At 40.8% G+C, this 21854-nt stretch overlaps 1 protein-coding gene across 1 annotated transcript in view; it reads left to right on the forward strand.

Moving 5' to 3' along the window:
• The first annotated feature begins 4458 nt into the window (after positions 1-4458).
• KATNAL1 (katanin p60 subunit A like 1) overlaps positions 4459-21854 on the forward strand; it is a 128287-nt gene continuing 110891 nt past the window's right edge. The window contains exons 1-3 of the mRNA XM_006770367.2: positions 4459-4570; positions 14930-15105; positions 17589-17749. Of these exons, the coding sequence (XP_006770430.1) occupies positions 14944-15105; positions 17589-17749 (323 nt within the window). The 5' untranslated portion in view covers positions 4459-4570; positions 14930-14943. The remainder of the gene's footprint in view (positions 4571-14929; positions 15106-17588; positions 17750-21854) is intronic.

Raw genomic sequence — 21854 nt, forward strand, 5'->3', positions numbered from 1 at the left:
ACCCCCCTGATGGGCCCTGCTCTGTGAGTGACAGGGGGCAGTGCCCCAACCTCCTGATTGGCCCTGCTCTGTGCATGACAGGGGGTGGGCGCCGCAACTCCCCATCAACACTGCCTTAAGTGTGACAGGGGGTGCTGGGGTCCAACCCCAGCAGGTCCAGGGGTCCCCAAAGGTGTGGACGGAGTTTGCGAAGAAGAAATGACACAGAGACAGTGTTCAGTTGATCAGCAGCCTAGCCAGGATCTCTAGCCAAGTTCTGTTACTCTCTGAGTGTCGGGGCGGGAGCTCCTCAATCCCCTGATCGACCCAACTCCCCTGATGGGCCCTGCTCTGTGCATGACGAGGGGGAGCTCCCCAATCCCCTGATCGACCCTGCTCTGTGCGTGACAGGGGGGCGCTCCCCCCCACCCCATGGGCCCTGCTCTGTGTGTGACCGGGGGCAGCGCCCCAACCCCCTGATTGGCCCTGCTCTGTGCGTGACAGGGGGTGGCTCCGCAACCTCCACATCGACCCTGCCTTGAGTGTGACAAGGGGCGGTGCCCCAACCCCCCAATCGGCCCTGCCCTGAGCATGACTGAGGATGGCATTGCAACCTCCCGATCCGCCCTGCTCTGTGAATGACAGGGGGCGGCACCCCAACTCCCCAATTGGCCCTGCTCTGAGCCCGACCAGGGGCTGCCCCTAGGGATTGGGTCTGCCCTCTGCCACCTGGAAGCAGGCCTAAGCCAGCAGGGCATTATCTCCCGAGGGGTCCCAGACTGCAAGAGGGCACAGGCCGGGCTTAGGTACCCCCCTTCCCGAGTGCACAAATTTTTGTGCACCGGGCCTCTAGTCTCTATATATAAAAGGCTAATATGCTAAGTGTCAGTCCAACTGGTAGCTATGGCAGGCACTGACCACCAGGGGGCAGATGCTCAATGCAGGAGCTGCTGAGCTGCAGTGACTTGGCAGCGGCAGTTCTCAGGTGACACATGGGAAACCAGAGAGGAGGGAGCCTGATTCGTCTCAGGGCTGCACAATTCCACCTTCGGCTGTGCGTTATGTTGTTGCTGGGTCATTGCTGGCCCCAAATCTCATTTACTGCACACTTGCATTTGTGGTCCACACCCTGTACCACAGCAACTTTGCAGAGTGCTCTCTGGCACTCGGGGACCCCTTGGGGAATGTCGGAGAGCCAGTTTCAGCCAGAGGGACCCTGCTCACTCCACAGACGCCCTTTGAGTCACGGGGATGCCACCCCAGGTGCAGCCGGCCAGGGAGGGGCCAAGGGAGGTTGGCTCCAGGGCCTGTCTCACCCAGTCCCACCCTGCCGCCTGAAAGGGCGAGGACTACGCCCTCCACCTTGCCCCAGGGTAAGGGCTATGCCCTCCATCTTACCTTGGCCATGTGCTCAGCAAGGCTTCTTCCCGGAAGCCAAGCCGCTGCTGGCTACGCCCAGGACTTCTTCAAACTGGCCAATGACAATCAAGAGAAGTCGCCATAGATATGACCACATCCTGTGTGACAAGACACCGACTCGCGCCTGGCCAATCGGCAGGGCCCACAGTCCTTTCTCCTCCCCTTGCCCCAACCCGCTATAAAGCCTCTCTCCCCACAGAGCTCTCTCTCTCTGCCACTTGCTGCTGTGCCAGTAAGGGGGGGCAGGGGAGCCAAACCTAGGTTTGAAATAAATGACTCTTTGCTTTTGCATCGGACTCGCTGGCTCCCTGGTGGGCCCTTGGGAATCTTGAAATCTGGGCACAACACCGCCCACCTTCTAGCTAATTTCCTTTCAATGTGCACGAATCTATGCACTGAGTCGCTAGTATTATATATTTGAAAGTTGCTGAGAGTAGATCTTTAAAAAAATCAACTAACGTTTTTGTTTTTTATGTAAATTTACATAGTGAAATGTACACATCTTACCATATGAGTTTTGACAAATGCATATACCTCTGTAACCCAAACTCTAAGTGAGTTAGAGAGCTTTTCCCAAACTACATTCCCTCTTAAGTCAAATCCACCATGGTCTCCAGGTTACCTCTTTCTGACTCTTACCATGATGGATTAAATAACTAATAATTAAAAGTTATTGTTAAATCCAGGCTTTGTTTCATAATGCTTCATTGGCATCAATGCTTTTATTTCTCATAAGCACTGAGAGATGGATATTATTAAGGATTAAAAGGTGAGCATCAGCCTTGGTTTTTATCAGCTACCCAGTGTAGCATCAGGATGAGAAGGAGGAAGTGGTAGAAGCTTGGGCTCCTAATTTCAGTTTGTACCACACTGCATTGTGGGGGTTCAGAACAAGTCACCCCAAAATGTGCCTCTGGTATGCAGATTTTGAGCTAAAGGTAACTTTAGCCACTTGCTCAAGAGAAACTTCTGAAAAAAAAAAGAGAAACTTCTGCCCCTCCTTTAACTATCTAGAAGAATTTATAGGCCTTGCCTATAATAAGAGATTACCTTATCACTTTTGACCTATCTATAGGGTAGGACAAACTTTTATTTACTGAACATATGCTTTTCTTATCCTCTTGCAATGACCCTTTGAAACTAGCTCAGGATGTTTTATACATCCATTTTCCCCTTTCTGTCTCTGAACCTCTCCAGCAGGTGGGGTCTCTTATTCTTAGGTATTAAATTTGGTCTCTTTCTCTTGCTAATCTTCTCGTCTTATTAGACCAGTGGAAAGCACCTTGAGGGCAAAGTTTGTTCCTCTCCCACAGCATCTCTGAGGTGGTACCAGGAATCAACAAACAGTATTACAGATCAAAATGCAAGGGAAGCCCGGCAGGTGTGGCTCAGCATCGAACTATACATAAAGAGGGCACCCGTGTTACTGTAAAAACATTCAAACCTGTAAAGAATTTTTGTGAGTTTATTTGAGCCAAACTGTTGACAATTGCCGGGAAGAAGTATCTCAATGGATTGGGATAATGCTCCAGAGAATGGCAGTTTTTTTCATCTATTTTTATACAATGTAATCAAAGGAGGGGACTTAGGTGGGTTACATGAAATCCATTGGTGATAGAGAGGAGGGAGAAAGCAAAGGGGTGGGGAGGGGAGAACGTCTGGGATTGGCTAAAAAGTAAAATGATAGACACACACTTAGGTGGGTGAGGATAGTTAACAGTCGTTAACAGTCAATAATTAACTCAATGACAATGAGTGGATTTGTGGTCTCTGCTGAGTGGTGCTTGTGTTTTGAGGGGTCCAGAAAAAAGGGAAATTACTTTGACATTCCAATGATATGTAACCTGGGCGTGTGCCCTTGACAGGAATCCACCCCCAGGGAACCTTCAGTCCACAGGCTGGTGCTCTATCCACTGAACTAAACCAGCCAGGGCATATTTCAGACTATCCTTTGTGGTTACTTTAGGTCTTTTTTGGCAAGACCGCTTTGCAGCTTGTCAGGTAAGCATGTAGCCCCTTTGGTCCCCACCTGTTTGATTCCCTCTCAGGGCACACGCCTGGGTTGCTGGCTGGATCCCCAGTTGGGGGCATGCAGGAGGCAGCCAATTGAAGTTTCTCTCATCGATGTTTCTCTCTCTGTCTCCCTTCTTCTCTCTCTAAAATCAACAACATATATATATTTTTTTTAATGCAAGGGAAACCCATGCTACTTGCAAGGTCTCAAAACTCCCGAATCAGCCTAAAAGCCGTATGTATTACATCTTTCTAAAAGAGTCCCTTCTCTCCCACTGCTCAGAAAATGGCAGGAAGGAGGTGTGAAAGGTTGCAAATGTGATTTCATTCCTGAGAGCCCAAACAGAGGTGGCTCAGACTGCAAAGCGGCGGAAGGGAACAGCCCGCCGGGTGCCCTCCTCTGATGACACAGGTGTCCTCTTAGGATCCAGCCGCATTCACCAGCTCAGCCTCGGAACAGGGCACGCTGCCACCGGGATGGCTGCTGGCAGGGCTCGTCAAGAAGCCCTAAAGCGCAATTAGTCACCTGTGCTCCTCAATGTCACCGTCTCCCTCTCTCAAACACCCACCTTTGCACCTCCTTTCCACCGCATGCGGCCGAATTCCCAAGCTCCTCCCTGGAGCTGACTCCGGGAACCCCCTCACTGACACCACCGCGCAGCCCGCGCTGTCATGGCAACCGTACGCCGCACCACCGCCTCTTCACGCACGTCGTGAACTAACGGACTCCACAGCGGCGGAGCGGTGGCCGGAGCTCCACCCCCACCCCACCAGACCTGGACCGCATAACCAACAGTCGGCCAGCCTGCGGCACCTGGGTAATGAGTCCAAGAGAGACCGGCGCGAGCGGGAGAGCAGGCAGTGGGGCGCCCAGGGTGACAGCCATACTCCGTCCCCTGTCGCTGGCCCTCGGGCGCCAGCCTTCGCGGCGGGAGCAGGAGAGGCGCGGGTCATTGTGGGGATTGTAGTTCCATGGCTTCTCGGGCTCATGGTCTTGGATGGGCGCCCCGGACGGGTGACTACAAAGCCCAGCGGCCCCGACGGCTGGGAGAGAGCGATAAACCTTAAGCGGACCGTGGGAGTGAATAATCTCTCTTTGTGGTGAGGGGTTCTTGGGTGGTCGCGGAACGTGACTCTGAACTAGGAAAGGGAAGTGGAGGTGAGACTTAACTTGACTTCCCGCCTGGCCCCGGGGCCCGCCCTGGTTGCGGGCTTGGCCCTCCCAGGCGGGGCCAGCACCATGGTTGTCTCCGGGAGGAGCCGCCAGCCACCCCGCTGCGGGCCGTGGGCCGCGGAGCCTCTGACCCCCCAGGGTGCTGCCTCTCGGTGCAGAACCGTATGTATGGCACACGTTTGATGTGAGACCCGAGGAGCTCAGTTTAATCAGGCTCTCCTTTCCCTGATACGTTTATTTCTACATATTTAATTATGTTTATTCTGCAGTAGCCCAGAGGTGTTTGCATATTACACCCATTGATTGATAATTCATTGATGTTTAAAGGTTAAGTGTAGACGTGGTAAAAGATACCATGCTATTATATCGTAGTACCTGTAGTTTTTACCGTTTTGCATTTTTGAATTTTACTTACTGAGGGTCAGGATTGCAAAGTGAGTTATCCTCCTCCCCCAGCTTGAACAGTGCCTACACATATTTTGATTGTATTTTGAAGATTAGGTCAACTCTAAAAATCACAGACTTTTTTTTTTTTTGTTTTTTAGCACTGAGGAGTAATATTTTCTTTGATTAGTTGTTTTTTAGAACTTCTCAGGAGCATGTTTTTAGGATGAAAAATGCCGTATTCTATTACTGCTACTACTATTATTATTATTATTATTATTATTATTATTAATCAATGCTCTGGAGTACACCTTAGTCCCCAGAGTTGGCTTAGGTTTTGGTGGTAAGGAATCTGACACAGACTTAGGCAACCTGCCTTGATGACCCTTAGAATTTTTTCTTTAATAGATAACCATCCTAGAAGTTTCGTATTTTATATAGAATGTTGGAAAATTGTTTGTAGTATGGTGTGCTTTTTTTGTGTGTGTTTAAACAATAAAATAATACAAGGCCAGTATCAAATTCCTTTTGTCAATTAAAATGAAGCTAGCCTCTGGAAATTTTACTTAAAGTAGCAATTTAATGGAAAGTAGGTTTGGTAAGACCATTAGAAAAAAAATTGAAGCCTTCTGTTATATAGTACGAGAAGCCTGGTGCATGAATTTGTGCGGGGAGGGGGGGGTGGTGTCCAGCCAGCCCTGCCCCAATGGGGTGGATTGGGGGCTGGGCCTGTCGGGAGGAGGAGACAGTGGGTGGTTGGTTGGCGGGCCTGCCCCCATCAGGGCCCAGTCGGAGCCGGGCTGGCTGGGGGGAGGCGCTGTGGGTGTTGGGCTGTTGGCTCTGCCCCCAAATGGTGTGGGGGGAGCTGGCTGGGGGAGGGGATGCCGGCTGATCAGGTTAGTGGGGGCTGATCGGGAGTGAGCCAGCAGGGGGAAGGGGCTGCAGGAGGTTGGCTGGCTAGCCCCGCCCTTATTGAGGTGGGGGGTGTGATCAGGGGTGGGGCTGGCCAGGGGGAGGCGCTGGGAGATTGGCCGGCGGCCCCACCCCTGATCGCGGGTTCACTGGTCGCAGTGGGCATCATAGCGACCAGTCATTCTGGTCGTTATGGCATTCCGGTTGCTGGCTTTTTATATATATATAGTTAGGGACTTGAAGCATTTTATTTATTCATTCAGGATTTATTAAGAATGTATTATGTGCTAGGCATTATGCCAGGTGGTGGGACTATAGAGATGATAGAAGATGGTGTGTGTCCTGCATAGGGAAGAGTCATGTCATCACAATAGTGGGCTGGAGATGGGTACAAGTTGCTATAGGAGGCCAGAGTAGGAATAAATAGTAATATAACACTAACATTTATTGACTACTTACTCTTTAGCCTCTTATAGAATCCTCACATTTTGTGAAGTTGCAACTGTCATTTAGAAGTGAGAAAACAGACTTAGAGACCTTGCCCAAAGTTGTAGGTGATAAGGTGTGAACCTGGGATTTCAGTCCACATGTGTCTAACTCATCTGAGTCAGGATCTCATCCAGTAGTGCCATTCTCTGTACACATTTATAGAAAGATCCTGACTCTGTCTAAGGAGATCAGGGTAAGTCTCCAGAATGATGTGACATTTGATTTGTACTAAGAAAGGTGAGTAAACTTTCACTGGAGAGAGGATGAGAAAAGTCATTCTAGGTAAATAGAACAACATGCTTTTGAGATATATTTCAGTGCTTTGTATTTGGAGGAACTCTAGGCCATTCTGATGACTGAATCCCAGAATACATGCAGTGTAGTGGGTGAGGCCAGATCTAAAAGTACTTGAGTACCATGATAAAGAGTTTAGAATTTTCTTCAACCTGGAGTGACCATTGAAGAATTTCAGGTGGAGTAGTGTTACTGAGTTTGTGTTTTAGAAAGAAAATTCCAGCTTCATCTCAGAAAATGAACCTTGGGGAGGATAGATTTAGAGTCATGGTAGGGAAACCAATTTTACTATAGAACAACAATAACAACAACATCCAGTAGAGAAATGAAGAGAATCTGAACTAAGCAGTTGGAGTTATAAAAAGAGATGGATTGTAGAAATATCTATATATATAAAAGCCTAATATGCAAATTGTCCCCTCCGGACCGGGAGACTGGGAGTTCAATCGCTTGCTCGCTGACCACCAGGGGGCAGCGTGGAACGAAGGAAGGCCCCAGCCGGTAGCCAGCAGCCAGGGAAGGGAGGCCCCGGGCAGCAACCGGAAGGCCCTGATCGGCCCTGATTGCTGGCCAGGCCGAGGTACCCTACCCGTGCACAAATTTTGTGCATCACCCTCTAGTTTAGTGGTTCCCAACCTTCGTAATGCTGCGACCCTTTAATACAATTCCTCATCTTGTGGTGACCCCCAACCATAAAGTTATTTTCGTTGCTACTTCATAACTAATTTTGCTACTGTTATGAATCATAATGTGAATATCTGATATACAGGATGTATTTTCATTGTTATAAATTGAACATAATTAAAGCATAGTGATTAATCACAAAAACAATATGTAATTATATATGTGTTTTCTGATGGTCTTAGGCAACCCCTGTGAAAGGGTCATTCGACCTCCAAAGGGGTCGAGACCCACAGGTTGAGAACCGCTGCTCTCATTTAAGAGAGAAAATTGATCTGACTTAAGAGTCTGGGTGTTGGGGCTAGAAAGATTTGGAATTGTAAGACAACTGATTCCTAGTTTTCTGGCTAGAATGACTGACAGGATCATGAAACCATTGGTTGAGGTGAGAAGGAGTAGGTTTTTGTGGAGATGAACGATAAAGATAAATCAGTTCAGTTTTTACTGTTTGTTCAAGGTTCCTGTAGGGTATTCAGGTAAGGATGCATTTGGATCTGGAGTTCAGGAGAGAGCTCAGGGCTAGAGGTCGAGGTTTGCATGCTCATAGTGACATTATAGAAGGGAATGGACCAGTTCACGGAGGAGGAATGTTTAGAAACGAAGAAGGGAGAAGTTTGAATATGGCACTCTTGCAAAGCGGCAGCATTTACGGTGTGTGTGTGTATGTGTACACGTATGTATGTATGTGTGTTGGACATTTTTGAGAGGAAGTGGGAGGAAAGCTGACACAGTATACTGAGGTTAGAAGGCAGAGAGGAAGAACCCCAGAGAGCATGCATAACAAATGACAAAGGAGAAGGAAAGTAAGCACAGAGTGGGCCAGAGTATCAGGTGCCTTGGAGAGTGCAAGTAAGGTTAAAGGTAGAAGTGTGTCCAATGAATTTGGTGGCTTCAAATTTCTGAACTTTGCAAAAATTAAGAAGAGGAATCTGAGCATAGGTTACTTGAAAAAAAATTTAAAATTTCGCATAATAATACATATCAAAAGGAAAAGGAAATAGATGAGTCCCCATGTGTCCATAACCTATCTTGAAGAATGAACACATAATCAATTTTGTTTCATCTATAACTCCTGTCCCCCAACTGGATTATTTTATAGCTAAACTCAGATATCATATCCTTTTATCTGTAATTATTTAAATACATATCTTTAAAAGTTAAGGATTACTTAAGAATACGTAACTATAATATCCTACTCAAAAAAATTGACAGTACCTCCTTAATATAGTAATCAGGCACACTATTTATTTATTTGATTTTGAGAGTACATTTATTACAGCTGGGGACAGTGAAACAGGAAGGGCTTAGGATAGAGGAAGCAACAGGTGAGAGCCAAGGTAGGGCTCCTGTTAGCTCACTGAGAAAAGGGAGCCTTGGAGACAGGTTCAGGGGCTTAGCCCAGGATGAGTTGCTGCTGCCTATTGCTCCCCTGGTTGCAAGTCTCCAGGGGACCCTTAAAGTTTAGGAGATCCTTGCTGGAGTGGGAAGAAAAGTATGGGTGTGCTCCACCCAAACTTTTTATTTTAATGAAGCATGACTACATAGAAAAGAAAGAGATGAGGCAGTAACAAAAAAGGTTTGTAGGTTGTTTTATTTTGTTTGTTTTAAGATTGCTAACATGCTATTAGGGAAAAAAACCATGAAAAGGAAATGTTGGAAGATGTAGGGGATGAAAAGAGAGGAGAGAGCTGATAGAGGTCCCCCAAAATGTAGGAAAGGACAGGATGAGCAGGGTGAAGGAATTAATTTGTTGCATTTTATAAGTACCAACTCAGTGCTAGCTGTGTTCCTAGGCAGGGTGCTGGTGTCACTAGGAAGAGAGTTGCACTGAAAAGGAAGAAGAAAGGTGAGAATAGATAAAATATTTATAGGTTGGGTTGTGAAAGGTGAGCAAGTTCAAAGCTATGGTTTCTAAGAGGTGGATGGGATTAAAGGTTAATTGGTGAGGGAAGCGATTGGGGTTAGGAAAGGATAATGGTGGGGATTTGGCATAACCATGCTGGAAAGGGGACTGAGTTAGCACAAGTAGGAATTGTTTCACTGAGCCGAGATTAGAAGTCAGTAATTTTCAACGACAGCAAAACACGAGGTTGTGTGATTGTTTTCTTTAAATTTTGATTGATTGATTTACTAAAAGAGAACTTAACATATTGAAGAAACCAGTAGCCTGTTGTGCTATTGAGAAGAGAATCCAGACCAAGAACTTATGATTGGACCATTCCTCAACAATTTTGGATTTATTAATTTAACATCATTATTGTCGATTTTGGGTAAATATCATAGTAAAACTAGATAGCCCCTTGCAGATAGTTTGGATAATAACTTGCACTATTTTCTCAGCATGTGCAATTGTATTCCTTTATAGAGAATATTCTCCAGGGCACAGTGGAAGGGGTCAGGCAGATCTGTTGTCTAGTTCTGGGACTACAGCTTATTTTCTGTGATCATGGCCAAGTTTCCAAACCTGTACCCATACTCAAAGATGTAAATCCTTTATATTTCACAAGATTGTTGGGAAGACTAGACAGTTTCATGAAGGTAAACCCTCAGTGCTCAATAACTGAAGATCTTTCTCTTCCTCATCTCCCCCTCCTTATCAACAACATGGCAGGATTGTCATTTCTGTTGGACAAAAGACCACTTTCTAGGACTTTAACTTACTGTATAAGTCAGGTAGAACAGGTAGTAGTTACATTACAAAATGATCTATAAAAGGATTCATGAATTATTCTTTTTAGTGAGGCTTCCTTAAACACTATAAAATGTTATTTTATAGTCCATTGATAATAGTAATGTCTTTGACTTGGTTTATCTTCAAAGAAACAGAGTTCCACTATGTGATTTGAGATCCCAGTAGCTCTAAAATTCTTCAATTCTCTGACTACATCTCATTTCTGGGCTGATTTATATTATGATTTCACTAATATTTAAGCATCTATTTATAAATTAAAATACATGCATATTTTAATGTACTCAGCATTATTTTAAATACTTTCCTGGATAACCATAGTTATATATGGTAGCTCTAGTGCAAGTATGAAAGGAAACCATCAACAAAATGAAAAGACAACCTACTGAACGGGAGAAGATCCTTTCCAATGATACATCCAATAAAGGGCTAATATCCAAAATTTGTAAAGAACTCATACAACCTCCCCCCCCCCAAAAAAAACAAGAGCCTATTCAGGCAAAGAACCTGAATAGACTCTTCTCCAAAAGGGACAGATAGCCAGTAGACATGAGGGGATTCTCAATGTGACTTATCATCAGAGAATTTTGTATTGAAACTGCAGTGAGATACCGTCTCACACCTGTCAGAATGGCTATCAGTAAATCAACAAACAGCAAGTGTTGGTGAGGATGTGGAGAGCAGGGAGCCCTCATGAACTGATGGTGGGAATGTAGATTGGTGCAATCACTATGGGAAACAGTATGGAGGGTCCTCAAAAAATTAAAAAGGGAACCTGCCTTGTGACCCAGCAATTCCACTTCTGGGTATGTATCGAGGAAACAAAAAACACTAATTCGGAGGAATATGTGCACCCCTATGTTCCTTGCAGTGTTATTTACAGTGGCCCGGATATAGAGGTAACCCAAGCGCCCATAGACAAAGGGATAAAAAAGTGGTGGTGCATATATACAATGAATATTACTTGGCTATGAAAAAGAATGAAATCTTACCATTTGTGATAGCTTGGATGGACTTGGAGTCCACTGTGCTGGGTGAAATGGATCAGTTAGAGAAAGACAAATACCCTATGATTTCACTTATATGTGGAATCTAAAGAACAACATAAGTGAACAAACAAAATAAATAGACTCATGGATACTGAGAACAGACTGATGGTTGCCGGTGGGGGATTGTTGTGGGGACAGGGTGAAAAAGGTGAAGGGATTGAGAAGTATAACTTGGTAGTTACAAAATAATCATGGGGATGTAAAATATAGCATAGTGAATATAGTCAATAATATTGTAATAACTATCTGTGGTGCCAGTATATGATTGTCTCATCACTATGCTCTATTCCTGAAATAAATACAAAGTAATAGTGAATGTAAACTGTAACTAAAAATTTAAAAAAATTATATGATTGGTTTTAAATATAAAACACTTTACATTTTTGGTATAAACTCCAGTCGGGCATAATGCATTATGTTTTATGTATATTACTGGATTTGATTAGCTAAAATTTAAAGATTTTTATATCTATGTTTCCGAAGGATATTGGTATATCAATTTCTTATAATGTCTGGTTTTGTATCAAGGTAAGGTTGGTTTTAAAGTATGAGTTGGATGTTTTTCCACTTCTTCTTTTTTGGGAGAGTTTGTGTAGAATTGCTTTTATTTTTCCCTTAAATGCTTGGGAGAATTCATTAATGAAGCATTTGGGTCTGGAGTTGGTATTTTTTTTTTTTTCAGATCTTATATTACAAATTGAATTTAATTGATTGCTATAGGACTACTAGTATTCTGAATAATTACTGTACTTTTTCTTGAGTAAGTTTGGTATGTTGTGACCTTCATAGGATTTGTTAATTTCATTAAGTCCTCTTTTGCCTTTTAATACTGCTGAAGTTTGTAGTAGTAGCCCCTCCTTTATTCTGATTTAGGTAACTCTTGTTTTCTTTCTCCCTTTCCTGGTCAATGTCACTAGAGCTTTATCAATTTTAATGATTTTTCCAAAGAACCAGCTTTTGGCTGTGTTGAAATTTTCTGTTGTTTGACTGTTTCTGTTTTATTGATTTCTGCTCTTAATTATATTATGTTCTTTCGTCTACTCCTTTTGGGTTTTAATTTACTTTTGTTTTCCTAGATTCTTATGAGAAGCTGAAAGCAGGAGTTGGCAAACTATAATTTGGGGCCAAATGCAGCCTGCCACTTGTTTTTGAATTACCCATGAACTAAGAATGGTTTTTATATTTTTTTAATGGTTAAAAAGGTCAAAAGAAGAACATTGTTTTGTGATATATAAAAATTAAGTGAAATTCAGTAATCAGTGTCCATAAATAAAGTTTTATCGCAACACAACCACATTCATTTGTTTACATATTCTTCATAGGTACTTTTGTGCTAGAATGACAGAATTCAGTAGTTGTGACAAAGATTTCTGTTATATTTTCACTAGAGGCCTAGTGCATGAAATCTGTGCGCTCATGGGGGGAGGGGTGTCCCTTAGCCTGGCCATTTCAATGCCAACTAATGTTGTTTGACTGAAGTGATACGAAACTGTTCTATGTAGCTTTCCATGCAGTCAAAAGTTAAAACAAAGAAGTGAGATCTTCATTACCTCCCCACTGGATTTGCAGTACATATATTTTCTGTGCTCAAATTACAGTTTTAGCATCATTTTTCAGACTTTAATGCAAGTGCAAAGAATATTTTCATATTACAAATTACGTTTTACTGTGTAGGTGAGACATTTCCTCCTGACTCGGTTGAAAGAGGTTAATTTGCAATGTCATGACATGCAAAAGACAATATCAAAAGAATAGATTCTTTAAATGCCTTCCAAACAATGATTATGCTGAATGAAATTTATGATTTGATATCAGTATGTGACAGTATCTATCTGGGTGAAAAGACATCTTCAAACATGAAATACATAAAATTTCACTAAAATCATCATTAATGTATGAACATTTGCATTTGATTTTTTTTTTAAACATCCTCATCTGAGGATATGTTTACTGATTTTAGAGAGTAAGAGAAAAAGGGAAACATGGATTGGTTGTCTCCCGTATGTACCCTGACTGGGTATCAAACCCAAAACCTAGGTATGTATCCCCGACTGGGAATTGAATCCACAGCCTTTTGGTGTACAGGCTACACTGCAAACAACTGAGCCATACTGGCCAGGGCTGCATTTGATTTTAATGTTAGGGAACAGTAACTTTGAATCCCAACTAAGTGAAATATTCATCTTCCCCCAAAGAGTTTAATTTTTATTAGACCTGTATTACAAAAAGTTGTGCTTAACTATTAGTATAATATTTTGAATTTCATCAATAAAAATTGTGGAAATTTTGTCTCATTGTGTCACTACTTAAATAATGTCCTCAATATTGCACGTTAGTCTTTAAAACCTAAAATATTTGCTCTTTGATCCTTTACAAAGTTTGCTGACTGCTGCTTTACATCAAGGCATTTTTATTCTGCACAGTTGTGTACCTGCACATAATAGCAGAATTAATGCTTAGTCTCACAGTGAATTTAACAGAAAATATATAGAATGGTTTTGTTTCTATTGTAGGTTGTTTACTGTAAATTAATTGCAGGTTGTTTACTGTAAAAAGACCTTTCTGTTTTGTGATAATATTTAATTTGAGAAGAGGCTTTCTATGGTTCTATATTATTGATCTACAGAATATTGGAATTTCTTACCATGTAAAAATAGTGTACAATTAGCTGCAGTGTAATTCTCAAGTAATATAGATGATGCCTTCAGTGAACCTATGCTTGGCGAAGGGGCAAATATAACATGCCAAAACACATAAAGAAAACAGCTTTATTTTTAAGAAAGTACGATAGTCACTTAAAGAGCCTAGAACTAGATGTGGTTAATTTTGAGGCAGAGTGTTAGAGCCCCTTAAGAATAGATAAGAGACAGAGAGGAAGAGCCAAGCTACCCACACCAAACTCTAATTCCCTCAGGAAGGTATGGAAAAATACTATGATTTTCTCTTCTAAGTTTATTCATTGGTCTACTGTTCCAGGAAATAAGAATAGGGCAATTTGGACTTCTCGGGATGTCATTCTTCTGTATCTCTGTAGTTCCTACTCTTTGTAGTCTTGAGTGGAAAGTATTTCTGCATGGAAGACTGGAATGATTCTGGGAGATGTTTGGGAAGCCTGGAAGAAAAGCTGGAATGATGGGCTGGGAACCTTTGGTGGAAACCAGAGTTTCAGATGATGGTCTTCTAGCATCTTGTAGAATGGAAAAGATTGGTGATAGTTATTTGCACAGACAAGAAAGAAAAAGCGATAGAGAAAGGCAGGATCATGGGTGATTACAGTTGAACAAAAAGAGCTCAGGTAGTTTAATTCATAGGATTTTGCTTAGATTTAAGTTGTATGGCGCATTAAATGCACATAAATGATGTGTGGACAACTATAGGCTGTTCTGTTAAAATGTGTTCCTTCAGTATGACATTTTATTTTTAGGCCAAAAAGTTTTAGGGAGAATTTCTGTGGTTTTAATTGACATAATTGGAAAATATGTGATACTCATATATTTCTACATTTTCAAGAATAGATTGAAAGAAATTAAGCAAGATCATTTTTATTATTATTGCAGTTTGTTGATATTACAAATGAGCAAGAAAAACCAGTACCTGTAACAGGAATCCGTAGTTCAGAGCTGTGTAATTTCTCATTATTGTCTTGGGTGTTCTTTTCTGAACTCTTGTGCTGCCAAAATTAGAAACTTTGTTCAATATTATAAGATGCATTCAGATAACCTCAAACAAAGAAAAAACCATTTTGACTTTCCATGTAGTTTTAAGCTGATATTTTAAAGAATAATAAAAAATATTTTGAAGTCAGTACTGAAAACTTAATAAAAAGTCATTATATTTAATGTTTAGGTCTCTGAAAGAAGATGAACTTGGCTGAGATTTGTGACAATGCAAAGAAAGGAAGAGAATATGCACTTCTTGGAAATTATGACTCATCAATGGTATATTACCAAGGGGTGATCCAACAGATTCAGAGACATTGCCAGTCAGTTAGAGACCCGGCTATCAGAGGCAAATGGCAACAGGTAAGGTCACATTATTCAGTGAGTCAGGGCAGCAGTCTATTGTTCTTGAAAGACTAGAGGCCTGGTGCAGGACATTCGTGCACTTAGGGGAGGGGTCCCTCAGCCCGGCCTGTGCCCTCTCGCAGTCCTGGAGCCAATGGGGGATGTCTGACTGACAGCTTAAGCTGTGAGCCCAGCTTCTGGCTGAGTGGTGCTCCTGCTGTGAGAGCACATTGACTACCAGGGGGCAGCTCCAGCATTGAGTGTCTGCTCCCTGGTAGTCAGCATGCATCATAGCAACTGGTTGTTCCGCTGTCAGGCTGAAACCGGCTCTCCAACATCCCCCGTCAGTGCACGTCATAGCGAGGGGTTGAGTAGCCTTAGCATATCATTAGCATATTGCACGGTGATTGGTTGAACAGCCAACCAGACAATCAGGCACTTAACATATTAGTCTTTTATTATATAGGATTAGAACTTGAGATGTAAATAGTTCTTACTTGTCTGAATACTGAGGTATATTTAAAATGCACTCTGAATAGTTTCCTCTCTTGTCCAGATAATATTTTACATAGTTTTTATTATTTCATGAGACATACTTCAAAGATGCTTAATCCGAATTGAATCTATTTTAATTTTTTAAAAATTTCACTATCAGTTGCCTAATTGTGAGTACAAATTTTTGAAATAAATTATTGGTACTTGCCTTTTCCCCTTTCAATTCTACATGTAGTTTGACCCATTTCATAAAACTTTTCCTTTAAGAAAGTTTATTCTTTTGAAAGATTCCTTACAAATACAAAGGAGTCAGTAATCTAATAAAAAACACTAATATGTTTGCTGTCTCTTGACTATACAACTTGATTTTATAATAGTACAGTTAATGAAACCTTGAATTATAATTTTCCACTTATTCTTAAAACTTAAAATCCTTTTAAAATTATAAGTACAAAGTCAAGTATTTCTTTGAAGTTTCCATTTTACGTACTAATGCCTTTTAAGTGTTTCTTCTAATTTTTCCACTAGTCAGAAATTGATGTTTTACTGAATTTGTAGGGTAAATTTGGCTTATTTTCTGACTTAAGTGTTACCAGATTATGTTGAGTGAGAACAATATACTTGCTCTATGTCAAGTTGAAAATTTTAGTTCTTTTCCTCTATCCTGCGTACTAGCCACAGATAAGAGTGGTTTATTAATCTAGCATGGAAATATTCTTGATACGTTATTAATTGTATTAAATAGTTGCCATTTTTATTCAGATATTTCTATTGTTTCTTTCCATTAGGTTCTGAAATTTCATTGCTCCAAGTATATCATGTAATTGCATATATGAGTAATTGAACTTTACTTACGTTTTTCTTTGATTCTGCATCTCCTTAATATGTTCCTTTCTATATATATTAAATTGATGATTTAATATAAAGTGATGATTCTCCTTTCCTCTCTCTCTTCTTGAACAATATTACCTATTATTCAAGGTAAAGTTCAAGGCACATTTCTTATGCTCTGCTTTACAGTAAAGTGTACGTTCTGATTAAAAAAATTAGAATTGTTAAACTGAATTTATAAATGTAATTTTCAATCAATTATCTATTTGCCTTTGAAAATTAGTTTTGGCTCAGAGTTTCAAAACACAATAATTTCTATATACTAGGTGCTCAACGAGAGTTTTTAAATACAGGAAAAATCTGGCCTCTGAGCCCAAAATAAACTTTGCCCAGGTCTTGAAAGAATTTAACAAGTCCCAAAGAATTCAGAGTTTAGATGAAGGAGAATTTAAATAAAAATTAGAAGTGTGTTATTCATATAGTATTTGATCACTTCAGGCTTTCATATGCCCATGACAAGCAGGCATTTCATATTTAGTGAGATTGGGGACAGCAAATGCTGGTCAAAAATTTGGCTGGTAAGTTTTTGGAAGCTAGCTCTGGTCGGGTAGCTCAATTGGTTAGAGCATCGTCCCAGTATGCAAGGCTGCGGGTTTTATCCCTAGTCAGGGCACCTACAAGAATTAACTAATGAATGCATAAATAAATGGAATAACAAATTGATGATTCTCTCTCTCTTCCTTTCTCTAAGATTAATAAATAAAAAATTTAAAAACTTTTTTGGAAGTTATTTCTAAGTATATTAAAATGATTTAACATTATTATTATAGTTCTCTGGGACTGGCTAACTTGTTACTGAATTAGTTGCTTGTTTTAGATTATGTTCATGGTCATTACATTCCTTGGTAGAAGTAAAGTTCCATTATGAAGGTATATTACTAGTTCCCCTGTGAAAAGTTATTTAATTATATCTTTTTTCAAACTGATTCCTACCCTTCTATCTATATCACTTTAAATAGTTCTTTGTTTTTGAATATGTTTTTTTAATGACTCATGTTGCATACTTTGAAAAACATTAAGAAAACTTGCATTCTATAGCAATTTATATAAACTTGAAACAATTTCTGGCATAAAGGCTATATATATGTACGTATGTATGTATTTATTTATTTAAGGTTCGGCAGGAATTATTGGAAGAATATGAACAAGTTAAAAGTATTGTCAACACTTTGGAAAGTTTTAAAATTGACAAGCCCCCAGATTTCCCTGTGTCCTGTCAAGACGAACCATTTAGAGACCCTGCTGTTTGGCCGCCCCCTGTACCTGCAGAACACAGGTAAACGGACTTCACGTTCTCTTTAGGTCCTTCTGTAGCTAATTAATATTCAGGGTGAAGAGAGTGAAGCTTTATTTGAACAAAGGGTGAAAAGTCTCTTGGGGGGCATGTAAATATAATACCTGTGTATACTTTTTACACCTATGGGTTTACAGAGTTTTTACTTGTATTTGATAAAGAATAGAAGTCGTATATCTTGCTTTTAGAATGTTTTTGCTACTGTACTTATAACAATAGAAATCTAGTCCTAAAATTTTTCAGTTAAATGAAATCTTTTAGATTTCATAATATCAGCATCAAAACTTGGATGGCTTTTTTCCTTTAAAACATTTTAAAAAAAATATATTTTGTTGATTTTTTACAGAGAGGAAGGGAGAGGGATAGAGAAGTAGAAACATCCATGAGAGAGAAACATCCATGAGTTGCCTCCTGCACACCCCCTACTTAGGATGTGCCCGCAACCAAGGTACATGCCCCTGACCAGAATCGAACCCGGGATTCTTCAGTCCACAGGCCGATGCTCCAGCCACTGAACCAAACTGGTCAGGGCGTGACATTTTTGCTTTGAAAGACTCTTAATTTTAGATGAAGATTTATCTGGTTGGGCTTACAGCCAATTTCTAGAATCTTAATGTTTACGGTTTCTTAAAGGTTAAAGGTCAGATTCCCTACTGTGGCATATAAAGCTTTGAAGTTTATCTCCCTGATGCCCAGTCTGTGCATCATCTACATGAACCTTTCTCTTCTCATTCTTTCCTGTCATCTTGTCTTTGAACAGTTCTTTAATGAATTCCCATAGCCCCATCTAAGCAACTTATATTCATTAAGTCTCAGCTGAACTGTATTTCCTCCTCTCTAGCATTTTTTAATTTGCCCAGGCATGACGGCTTGTCATAGAGTTAGGTTGCATTTTTTGGTAAATTCACAAGATTAGGAGCTTTGCAAAGTCAGGACTATGCTTTTTATTTACTCAAAACAAAAATAACAGACTTCCATTATCAACACAGGGTTTGGTACATAGGCATTCAACCAACATTGAATGAATAACTCCATTAATTCCACAAATGAGAAAGTGAGGCCTTAGAGACCCTGACTAGTAAGTTAGGCTAAATTAGGACCTGAGTTTAGGTCTTTCTGGCTTTCATTTCCCTAGATCAGGGGTCCTCCAACTATGGCCCGCGGGCCACATGCAAATACAAATATTGTATTTGTTCCCGTTTTGTTTTTTTTTTACTTCAAAATAAGATATGTGCAGTGTGCATAGGAATTTGTTCATAGTTTTTTTTTAAACTATAGTCTGGCCCTCCAACGGTCTGAGGGACAGTGAACTGGCCCCCTGTTTAAAAAGTTTGAGGACCCCTGCCCTAGATTGTGAAGTGGTATTGTGGCCAGTGTTGTAAATAAGTTTCCCTTTGGTCAGTAGCTGTGATCCTGTGTTTAACTTGCTGAAGTTTCCTAAAAGCATTTAAAAAACTGTGAAAAGTGGTTAATTTATTCCTTCAGGTTTTTACCCAATGAGTTATGGGTAGATTTATGATTTCCACTATAAAAACACTAGATGATGATCCTGTTCTAAGGTCTATAATAATATAGTGCTTTCCTCAGATATAACTACCTTCAGGTGTTTTGGATTAAGGTAACCATTACCCCTCATGGGTTATGAACCTATGCATATAGGTTCTTTGGTTAATCTCTCCCTACCTCCACTTCCCCCCAACCCCCACCTTCCCTCTGAGATTCGTCAATCTGTTCCATTCTTCTATGTCTCTGGATCTATTTTGTTTCTTTGTTTATTTTGTTCATTAGATTCCACAAATGAGTGAGATCATGTGATATTTGTCTTTCTCTGACTAGCATATTTCTCTTAGTATAATACTCTTCCAGGTCATGCTGTCTCAAAGGTAAGAGATCCTTTTTTTTTTTTTAACTGCTGCATAGTATTCCATTGTGTAGATGTACTATAGCTTTTTTATCCACTCATCTGCTGATGGGCACTTGGGCTGTTTCCAGATCTTAGCTGTTATAAATAGCGCTGCTATGAACACAGGGGTGCATATATTCTTTCTAATTGGTGTTTTGGGACCTTAGGATATATTGCTAGAAGTGGGATCACTGGGTCAAATGGCTGTTCCATATTTAATTTTTTGAGGACAATCCATACTGCTTTTCATAATGGCTTCACCCAGTCTGCATTACCACCAGCAGTGACCTAGGGTTCCCATTTCTCCACATCCTCACCAGCACTTATCATTTGTTGATTTGTTGATAGTAACCATTCTGACAGGTGTGAGGTGATACCTCATTGTTGTTTTAATTTGCATCTCTCAGATAATCAGTGACTTTGAGCATTTTTTCATGTGTCTCTTGGCCATCTGTATATCCACTTTGGAGAAGTGTCTATTTAGGTCCTTTGCCCATTTTTTATTTGGATTGTCTTCCTTTTGTTAAAGATGCTACAAAGAAAGAGAATTACAAGCCAATATCCCTGATTAACATAGATGCTAAAACCCTCAACAACACATTAGCAAATCTGATCCAGCAATATATTAAAAAGATCATACACCATGACCAAGTGAGATTTACTCCAGGGATGCAAGGCTGGTTCAATATTCAGAAATCAATAAATCAGTTAATACATTGCAAGCAAATTGAAAGACAAAAATCACAGTATCATATAAAAGAGTTTGGCTTTTTTAGATTCCACATATAAGTGACATCATACAGAATTTGTCTTTCTCTCACTGATCTCACTTAGCATAATGCCCTCAGGGTTTATCCGTAGTGCTGCAGATGGCAGGATTTTCTTCTTTCTCATGGCTGAGTAATATTCCATTGCATATATGCACCGCATCTTCTTTATTCATTCATCTGCTCGTGGATGCTTAGGTTGTTTCCATATCTTGGCTATTGTGAATTATGTTGCAGTAAACATGAGCTCTTCAATATCTTGTCTTCATTTCCTTCGGATATAGACCCAAGAGCAGAATTTCTGGATCATATGGTAGTTCTATTTTTAATTTTTTTGAGGAATTTCCACAGTGTTTTCCATAGTAGTAGAACTAGTTTGCATTCCCACCAACAGTGCACTAGGGTCCCCTTTTTTCCACATCCTTCCAACACTTATCTCCTGTTCTTGAGGATAGCCCTTGTAACAAGTGCGAGGTGATATCTCATTGTGGTTTTAATTTACATGTCCCCAATAACTAGTGATATTGAATATCTTTTCATGTATCTTTTCTTTGGAAAAATCTGTTTTTCATTCCTCTGCCTATTTTTTAGACAGATCATTTTTCTTTTTTAAAAAAATGAGTTGTATGAATTTTTATTTATTTTAGTTTTTGTTAATCCTCACCCAAGAATATATTTCCCATTGATTTTTGGAGTAAAAGGGAGGGAGGGAGGGAGAGAGGGAGAGAGAGAGGAGGAGAGGGAGAAAAAGCATCTATATGAGAGAGACACAGATTGGTTGCCTCCCTTGCACTCCCTGACGGGGTGGGAATTGAACCTGCAACCCTGGTACATGCCCTTGAAGGGAATTGAACTCGTGAGCCTTGTGTGCGAGGGTCAGCACTCTCACCACTTAGCTACTCTGGCCAGGACTGTTTGAATTTTGTATGTATTTTGGACATCAACCTCTTATCTGATATATGGTTTGCAAATATTTTCTCCCATTTGGTAGGTTGTCTTTTCAGTTTTTGGATTCTTTTGCTGTGATGAAGATTTTTTTAGTTTGATGTAGTCCCATTTGTGGATTTGTACTTTTGTTGCTTTTGCTTTTGGTGTCATAAACAAAAAAACCATTGCCTAGTCAAGGAACTTCTTTACTAGGTTTTCTTCTAGGAGTCTCAAAGTATCAGGTCTTTTGTGTAAATCTTTTAAATCCATTTAAAGTTTATTTTTGTGAGTGGTTAAGGGGTCCAGTTTTATTTTTCTGCTGGTATTTGAAAGGGCGAGACCTCAACCTAGAAACCCTGATGCCCAGCGCTCCCCGCGGTCGGTCCCAGCATTCCCTACGGCAGGCTCCCCCCAGCCCATCCCTGCCCGTCTCCCAGCACCCGGTCTCCCAGCACCGGCGCTGGGTTGGCCACCCCTGGTCTAGTTTCCT

The sequence above is a fragment of the Myotis davidii genome, unplaced genomic scaffold, assembly GCF_000327345.1.
Source record: "Myotis davidii unplaced genomic scaffold, ASM32734v1 scaffold84, whole genome shotgun sequence".
In the NCBI taxonomy this organism is placed as follows: Eukaryota; Metazoa; Chordata; class Mammalia; order Chiroptera; family Vespertilionidae; genus Myotis; species Myotis davidii.